General features: G+C 47.6%; 1 protein-coding gene across 1 annotated transcript; it reads right to left on the reverse strand.

The window, feature by feature from the left end:
- Positions 1-5200: 5200 nt before the first annotated feature.
- Positions 5201-7353, reverse strand: LOC147609741 (eukaryotic translation initiation factor 3 subunit D-like). Its single transcript, XM_086786933.1, has one exon. The coding sequence runs from the start codon at positions 7238-7240 to the stop codon at positions 5570-5572; it is 1671 nt and encodes a 556-aa protein (XP_086643059.1). The 5' UTR covers positions 7241-7353; the 3' UTR covers positions 5201-5569.
- Positions 7354-9635: the final 2282 nt, after the last annotated feature.

Consider the following 9635-nt stretch of genomic DNA (forward strand, 5'->3'; position numbering starts at 1 on the left):
CACCCCCTCTCAGCTCCTGGGTGTGGAACCAACCTCATTGAGCTGGAGTGCCGCCGGAGCATAGCCTGAGAGGTAGAGACTTCGTGAAGAGGTCCGCCGCATTGTCCTCCGTCGAACAATAAAGAAGCAAGATGTCACAGCCAAGATCTTCTCACGTACAAAGTGATATTGTATCTCTATGTGCTTGGTCCGGGCATGGAAGACTAGGTTCCGAGCAATAGCTATACAGCTCTGGTTATTGCACTGGATGACTGTGGGCTCCTTCTGTGTGGAAACCCAATCTCGCCAAGCAACCTCCGCAGCCACACAACCTCGCAAGAAGCCCGGTACTCTGCCTCTGTCGATGATAAGGCAATAGTTGGCTGCCTCTTACTGCCGCTCCTAAGCCGAGGGAAAAATTGTAGCCTGATGTGGATCCCCTCGTGTCTGGATCTACTCCCCAATCTAAGTCACTCCATCCTTGGAGTCTGACTCCATCCATCAATCCCCCTCCTGTGTAGAAGAGTCTAAGATCCTTCGTACCCTGCAGATACCGCGAGTTCCGCAATCTTGCGTCCCAATGAGACTTCAACAGCATCTGCATGAATGAGCTCAACAGCCCCACAAAAAAGCTCAAGTCCAATCGAGTGTTCAGCAACCAGATCAATGAACCAACCAGCTTCCAGTATAGAGAGGCATCAACTGGCTCACAAGGATCATTCACTGTCTACTTCGTGTTCGCGGCCATCGGCGACGTAATAGACTTGCAGTTCTCCATCCCAAAGGCCTCAAGCAACTCATGAACATACCGCTGCTGAGAGACAAAAAACCCCCTCTGGGTCTGCCAGATCTCCAATCCCAAGAAAAAGTGGAGTAAGCCTAAGTCAGTCATGAAGGAATCAATCTTCTGATTCCAAGCACTGGGAGCCTGTTTAAGACCATACAAGGCCTTCTTCCTTAACTTGTAAACCATCCCTTCTGATCCTAGAACCACAAAGCCTGGAGGCTACTCAACATACACCTCCTCCTGCAAGTCACCATTAAAGAACGCAGATTTGACATCCATCTGATACACGGGCCACCTCTGAGAAGAAGCAAGGGCAAGAACGGTCCGAATCGTGGTCATCCTCGTTGTCGGTGCAAAGGTATCCTCATAGTCGATACTTGGCCGTTGAGCATAACCCTTAGCCATGAGTCTGGCTTTGTGTTTGTCCATCGACCCATCCGACGCATATTTGGTCTTAAAGACCCACTTGACACCAATGGCTGACCGTTTTGACGGCCTCGGTACCAACTCCCAAGTGTTGTTCTTCTCGATGGCATCCAGTTCCACCTGCATGGCTTTCCTCCAAGTATTCTGTGCAAGGGCTTCCTCGGAAGTGGGCTCTTTGTCTCGCATGATACGCAACATCAAAGCATAGTTTACCTGTGAAAGCTCCGCTGAATGACTTTTGTCACGGACTCTATGCGATCTTCGAGGTCCGTCCTCTGTGGTCCATTCGGAGGGAAGCTCCGTGGCACCCGACTCCCGAAGGGTGTCCACTAACTACCTGGGTACTCGAATAGAACGCACAGCCTCCTGCTGCTGTAGGGGCTCAACTCCAGCTGCGGGCTCAATCTCCTGAACTAACTGTGGTTGTCCAGCTAGAACAATAGGCTGGAACAATAGACTGGGAATCATCATCAGAATCCTCTAGGTCTCCAAGAAGTGGCGGCTCATCAAAAGTGGAAACCAGAACATGCTCATCAAAGACCACATCCCTGCTGACAACAATCTCATTTCTCTCTAGATCAAACAACTTATATCCCTTGGAAAGAGAGTTATATCCCACAAATATAAGCTTTTGGGACTTGGAGTCGAGCTTCCCCCTTTGCTTCTTCGGAATGTGTACATACGCATCGCTCCCAAACACACGAAAATGGGAGACATCAGGTTTCCTGCCAAAATATGCCTCAAAGGAAGTCATGTTAGGTACTGAAGTCGTCGGAGACCAGTTGAGGATATGCCACAGCCTCTCCCCAAAGTGGACAAGGAAGATCACGATGCTCCAACATCGTCCTCGCCATCTCCACCACCGTCCTGTTCTTGCGTTCTACCACTCCATTCTCTGATGGTGATCCTGTATTGGCCAGTTCCCTCTTGATGCCATGATCTGCACAGAATCTCAAGAAAGCATTTGAAGAGAATTCACCTCCTTTGTCAACCCGGAGAGTCTTTATCTGCAATCCAGACTCTTTCTCCACCATCACATGCCACTCCTTCAACCGAGCAAAAACTTGGTCCTTCTGAGAAAGAAAATAGACCCATGTGAATCTGAAACAATCATCAACGGAAGCCTGCTTCCGAAAGGATTCCCTATGCTGCTTACCACGTATGCAAGAACTGCAACATCCTTGCCTGCTGCCAACATCTGGCAAGCCAACCACCATTTGGTCCTGGAAAGCTCACCGCAGCGCATCCACATTTAAGTGGCCAAACCGAAAGTGCCACAAGTCACCAACCTGAGAACTTGTCAACAAGGAGAGTGCGGAGAATTTGTAGATACCATTCTCTACGCCGCCTTCCCAAACAACCTGGCCAGTCTCACGGTCCCGTAGAGCAACTGAATGCTCCTCAAACTCCACTCGGAAGCCAGTCTTGCATACCTTATGTGTCACATGCATCCCGCACTTGGATGCTACATAGACATATCTGTACAGAAGGTGCGGGACCTCGGATGGTGAACTGGTCCCATGTGAGCCCAATCCCGGACGAGTCAGCCAAGGATCCATCTCAATCGTCCAAGGTCAGGTGTGCACTATCCTGCACATGAAACAGTGCCATGCCAGTCCGCGCTGTGAGTCTCCCTCTGGAATGGTGTCAGTGATTCTCTGTATCTGGTATGGTACCGGATGCCAGATCACTGTGTAGTTAGTTAGGGTTTGCTTTTAGAACAAGGGGCCAGCCCATAGGGCTACCCCAAGTCTTAGTGTGGGCATGGGGATGGTGTGAAACCACCCCCATGAGGGCCAGGAAGGCCCTGGCTGAACCCACCAGCCATGGAGGGGATGTAGGACAGCCCCAGGGGCATGCCAAGGGCAGCCAACAGTCCATGAAGCAATTATTGGGCTGTCGGGCAGGTGTGGGGCAGCCCATACAGGCTGCCCAGCCTCAAGGTACTTGCAAAATCAGTGCCCAGCCCATCTAGAATCAGGTGCATGATGCCCAGCCATCTAGGGAATGATGTGCAGCTTTTTATGTGATTTTTCCAGCATTTAATGTTGATTTACAGTCGTGGGCAGAAAAGGGAACTGGCCGACTGCAGTGTAGCTGGCCGACTGCTCATCCTGGAGTAGTATAAATAGATGAGCCCACAATCCCATTGTTTCATCTCAGATTTCACCAAGAGCTCAAGCATACAAGGGCTAGACAAGCCAAGGAGTTGCTAAAGCAAAGGGGTGAAGGACTGCAAGTCAAGGGCAGAGTTTTCTCAGCCAAGAAAGGTCAAGATTCCTGTATTTTCCTTTCAGATTTACATCATTCTAATAAAGCAAATACACCATCCGTGGTGGGGGCCCTACAGAGGGTATTTGGGACCCAATACTGTCCTTTGCATCTCTCCCTCTCTCTCTCTCTCTTTATTTTCTACATATCTTCATTCAGTTTTGTGCGTTAATTTTGTCGCGAAAGAGTGCTGATTTCTAAGCATTGAAGTTACCGATCTTCTCCGAAGCTTCTGCATGTTACAGTGGTATCAGAGCCTACTTCAAGTGCAAAGATTCAGCTAAGAAACCAAAATTTTTTCTTGCTCGTGTGGTTGGTTTTCAGACGCCGGTGGACTACCCTTTTCGGAGTGACTCCTGTCCCTCGAAGGACGGTTGGTTTTCGGCCTCCGGACGTCTCCCACACAGATAGTGGATGGTCAGATTGCGTTCCGGAAAGGAAGTGCATTTTCCTGCTATGGCGAGCTTCGACGACAAGAGAGACCAAGAACCATGGGACCAGAGTGCACCAAGCAGCCCAGCTAGGGCACCAGGCTTGAGTGTTACAGATATGTTCCAGCAGATGATGTGAGCAATCGCAGACCAGACAACCAAGTTGGACGAGCAGAAGGCGCAGATCTTGGCTCTGGAAGAGCGTACCCATTCTCCAACGTCGCGTTTTCCATCTCCTCCTCCCTCTCCTTCCATATCCCACATTCCAGGTCCTCGACACAGGGACCCTCTCGCGGGGTCACAACCGCAGCCGAGCTCTTTGCTTCAGTTGGCAGATGCGTGCATTGGAGATCCGACAACATGAAGACGAGAGATTGGTCGGTACGTCCATCTAGTTAGCTCAACTCGTGGCTCGGTGGGGACAACCAAGACTTGTGGGCTTGCCCCCGGCTGTCAAGGTTGGGAGGTGAGTCAGGCTTGCACCCCCTTCATGTTTGTTTGGTTTGTTTGCAGGTTTCGAGTCTTGTACCAGGAGCGTTCTACGAGGAGATCCTATGGGGATTTGACACTGTTGAACAGCTATTGGCAACAAACAAAAAAGGCCATTACTGCTCCAAGCCAATGTTCTGAAAATCCATAAAGTTCCATATTTACACTTTAAAGGGTTTTGCAGAGAACTCCAGGAGAGCACAGGAATACTGAGGGCAATGCCTAGTTGCTATCAGAGTCTCCAGTATTACTTGGCATATATGCTCCTCAAGAGCTGCCGATCAGTTTCTGATGGGCAATACAAAAGCAACCAAAGAGTTTTGCTGTAGGCAATAACCTCACATAAACCAGATACCGTAAATGGACCACATGTTTGCGTACATTCCATTACACATGTTAGTCTAACCCACATGAAGTGGCTATAATTACAGCTGAAAGTATTGCCCCTAGTCACAGGGAATAATGGTCTCACTAAAGACTAGATCGTGCATGACAACTAGACGTGCATTACAACAGCAAAAGGCGGTCCCAACCATCGCATTTTAAGATGCAAGATAAAAAGTCTTGTCACTTGCACCAGTACTAGCTAGTTCAAAATTACTGAGGATAGACTGATTTTCAGCTCCTGAACTAAAAGTCAAAAAAATAATCAAACATCATTTCACTGAACTTCAAAATAAGTTCCCAAGGATTATGCAAAAAAACATTCACCTGATCAGTGCTAATTCTTTGAAAAAAGGCGTCAAAGAAGACATGCACAGAGCAATCCCAATCCACGCACAATAACCAAACTACAACCAGCAGCAGGGCACAGATCAAGCGTAATTCCCAAATTCCACATAGAAAGTTTAAATTTGCAAGATAATCACACAATTTCAACTTCATCATGCACAAAGTCATGACATCCCAGCTCATGTAGACTGACCTAAAAACACAAGCTTTATCTCCATCGCAATTGGAACTCAAAGTCAAGTTAGATGCATTACCTAATAAGCATCTGCAGATAATATCTGCACAGCTCACGACCATGCAGCATTTTACATGCTTGAACATAAAAGGTCTTCAGGAAATGTTTTCTCAACTTAACCTTCAACTGGACAACGGAACTGAAATGAGCATAAACCAACCGGAGTGCTTAACTGGGCAAAACTAACCGAAAACAATCTGCATGCTCAACATGGGATGCCTACACATCCATGTCCTCCTTTTCCTCACTAGGCTTGACAACTCCCTCCTCCTCTGCAAGTGCTGGTTGCACTTGCTCTTCTTCAGGTAGAGGCTCCTCGACATAGTCATTCTCAAAGGCGTCCGCTGGAACCTCATATAGACGAACTTGAGGCTTCGAAGGATCTTTCACCAAAATATACTTACCCTCTCCAAGCTTCAAGCACAAATCCACAATGGACTTCACTATGCCCCACATGTTCAAAGTGTTCAGATTGATCTGAGCAGCAAATTCCTTTGGCTTATAGCCCTGGACACTAAGAATCACATGGTTAAAATGATCTCTTGGATGAACCCTAGACACATACCCTAGTTTAATTGTGTCCGCACTAGCAAGAAGTGCTTGTGCTGTCCACTTAGCCAATTTGTTCGCATTGTTTTTCAGCTCAGTTGCAAGGACTGCACCTCTCTGAGTCTCTAACTTCTGCCTCCAATCCACACCGGTGAGCTTAGGATCAAATTCATTCAAGGCATTCAAAGTCAAAAAATTTGTTTGCCCCTTCACATCAAGCAGACTGTGAACCTCGCATCTAGCAACCAAATGGGTATCCTCATCAAGTTTCCACTTGCGATAACGATAAGCTACGGATGCCACTTCCTCTCCTTCTGTTGCAAAAGGATTTGGCTCTTCAAAGTCAACCTTAGTTCCATCTCTCACAAGAACCTGCTGGGAGAAGTTCTGATTGATGTAGGCAGCCTCCACACTGAGAGAGTAAGCAGAGTTGATGTCCTCCTTGGCCTCTGGCAGTGGCTCCTGTGAGGTTTCATTCACAGAGAGAAGATCCAGCTGCGATCCATCACGCTTATCAAAGAAAAGCTTGTTACCAACCCTCTGGACCACAATATCCCATGAGTAGACTGATCGTGGGGCACACATGAGGGTGGAGAGGATGGAATCAGTAGCGAAGACAGTGGCTTTGTCATCACTGGCCAGTCTTCGAATGACGGGGTCGTCTGTGGTGGTAACCTTGAAGAAGTTCCGGTTTTTGAAGCGCTCAAGGCGGCGCTCATTCTTGGGGGTGACACGGTCGTACCCCTTGTCATAGTACTCGAGGGCACCGCACATGAGGATGTCTTCAGGCTCCCCAACATTGAAGCTGAGCTTGGAAAATGTCGTGAACGGGATCTGGTCAAGCATGGTCCATTCGGGCTGAATGTCCACGGAGCTGCGGAAAACTGCAGCTTCACGGCGCTGGACGTTGCGGTTCTGGTGGTACAGTCGGTCACGGCGGAGCTTCTCCTTCTCGGCCTCGCGTTTGCGAGCCTCTACCTCTTCGTCCTTGCGCTGAGGTAACTGGCGCTGTTGCTGGAAACGCCAGCGAGGGCCAAACTTAGGGCGAGGAGGGGGCTTACCGTCTACAAGGCGGAAGGAATCCTCGTCGGCCTCGTCGTAGGCGAAGTCGAAGACGCTGTACTCGGCTGCAGCTCCACCTCCTCCTCGGTCTCCTCCTGGGCGCGGTGCGAAGCCTACCCGCGTCCAGTCCGCTACCCTGCCCAGCCGATCCGTCTTAGAGAAAGGCGCGTACGGTACATTCTGTAGCTGGTTCTGTAGCGTCGCTGGCGCATCTGGAGGTCCCCAGCCATCAGGGTTGTCTGCGATTTCCGGAACCTTGAGCTTGGCGGTAGCCACCATAGCTGCTGCTGCGATCCAAGCCCTAAAGGTGGTGAGTGAGAGAGAGAGAGACGGAGGAGATACCTTATATCCTGGCCCGTCCTAAGGGCAGCCCAGTTACGAGCAGAATGTGAAAAATTTATTAAGGAACCTTAGAATACATAGGGTTCATCTATTATAAGGTGTTGTGTCCTTGTCTTACCTAGTGTGTGATGGTTTGAAGGCTATGCCATTCATAGGGCATGTCTTGGTGTAGAGAAAGGCCATAGGGAGGCCTTTCCCTAGAGGAAAGAGGGGAGCTTGTGTTAGCTAGTGACCCATTTTCCTAGAGAAACACCAACCCATGGCCTTTTGGGAGGAGTGGAACAATTTTTTTTTATTCTCCTTGTTGATGTGGCAATTTTTTGTCTCTATTTATGTGCTGATGTGTCAATGTTTTATTGGCCTTCTATTTTTTAACATTCTCACTGCTTATGTGCCATCAACTCATTTGCTTTCATTTGAGTAAAATGCCCACTGCTGATGTGTCAAACATCCTATGGTGCATTCTTTAAAAACAAAGCTTGTTGGTTTAATGGCTGGTATTTCTTTTCCCAAGACTCAAGACCATGATGGTTGAGTAGTAGATGGTGTGAGTGATGGGACATGTGAGGTGTCAAGGTTTGGAACATGTTAGAAAGGTTCCATAGAATTGATGTTACTTTTTGTGCAGGGTGATCTAGGTACCTTAGGTTGTAGTATCAAAAAAGAATGATGGTCCTCATTTTTTCAAGTGGGGAGGTACCTCAGGTTATGGAAGAGTAATTACATCTATGGAGAGAAGCCTCCTTCTATTGTGGAAGTGACTTGGGCTCTCAAATTTAGGCGGTTGTTGGTAGAAGATATTATTCACAGATCTCATAGCTTGATGCTTAGAGATTGAACTTATTTGTGGTGTGATACATTGGCTAAGGCGAGGTGTGATTATTGTAAACTTGAGTTAGAGGTTGTATTCTTTGAAGCTTGAACTCACCATGGTTCTCCCCATCCAAAGATATGCCTTGTTTACGGATTTGAGAACACTTGAGCCTTGTATGATAGAGAAAAGAAGGGGAAGAATGCAAGGGTCTTACTAGCTTGCACCTCTAGCCACTCTTAGTAGAGAAAACCTCTCTTGTGTGGAGAGCTAGGATCCTCAACCTTTCCTTCCTCGTTGTTGTCACTACAAGGAAGCTTTGCAAATGGGTGGGGAGTAAAGAGAGACAAAGATATGCAAAGCTCAATCTCTACCTCAATGCCTTGGTGAGTGAGAGCATGGAGGAGAAGGAGGGAGAAGGAGAGAGGGAGAAGAGAACTAGCATCGACACACTATCACACTCACCCACACAATCGTTAAGTAAGCATGCATCAAAGAGAAGAAAGCCTACACACAAAAATTAACCACGAGAGCAAGAAAGACTCAAACAGGGTGCTTTTTTTGCGAGCAATTACGGGCGAGCAGTCTTGCGAAAATGGTGAGCAGTTGAAATTTTAACACATGGGTACCTCTTGTTCCCTACTCTCTCTCTCTCTCTCTCTCTCTCTCTCTCTCTCTCTCTCTCTCTCTCTCTCTCTCTCACACACACACACACACACACACACAATTCACATGTAGACTCTCTTTACAAGATATCGATAAAAGTCACTTCCATACAGGAGACATTGAATACACATTTAAAAATCTCAATAAACACGGAAGTAAAAAGCTTTTAAAGAGGGTGTAGTTGGGATCGCTTAGCTTATAAAGGGAAAGAGCATGCTTTCTGTTGGACAAAGATACTCACAAGGTCGACCAATAGCCAGCCTTCTACACACAAGGGGAATAAGTCCCCAAAAAACCAAGTTTCCACCTAAAAGCATACATCTACACGCACCCATACATTTGTTTAAGCACCCAAAATAGCAAAAATACTTACTTTTTTGGATGGCGTTTAAGCCCTATAGTGCACCCATGCCTCTAGTCATATTTAGTCATACTAGCCATAGCTAGGCTAGTAATATAATGAAAAGAAAGCATACCTATACATAGATAGCTACACTAGTCATAGCTAGGCCCCCATGCTTGCATGTGAAACAATGCTATAGGGCAGCCAAAAAGCACTAACCTTATTGATTTTTGAAACTCGAGTGCCCAAGATGAAGGAGGAGCACGTGCATCGATAAAGATGAAAGGGGGGGGGCAACCCAAGATGAATGCTGTAAGCCAGGCGAGAGCTGGCATCGAAGGCGAGAGCTCGCATCAAAAAAAGCAAAGGCTAGCGTCAAAGGTGAGAGTTGGCGTCAAAAAAGCGAAGGCTAGCATCAAAGGCGCGTTGAAAAAAGCGAAGGTACGTCGAAGGCGAGAGTTGGCGTCAAAAAAAGCGAGAGTTGGCATCGCATCATCTACTTATAGCTGAAA

The sequence above is a fragment of the Cibotium barometz genome, chromosome 50, assembly GCF_041138505.1.
Source record: "Cibotium barometz isolate CiBa-2024 chromosome 50, ASM4113850v1, whole genome shotgun sequence".
NCBI lineage: Eukaryota > Viridiplantae > Streptophyta > Polypodiopsida > Cyatheales > Cibotiaceae > Cibotium > Cibotium barometz.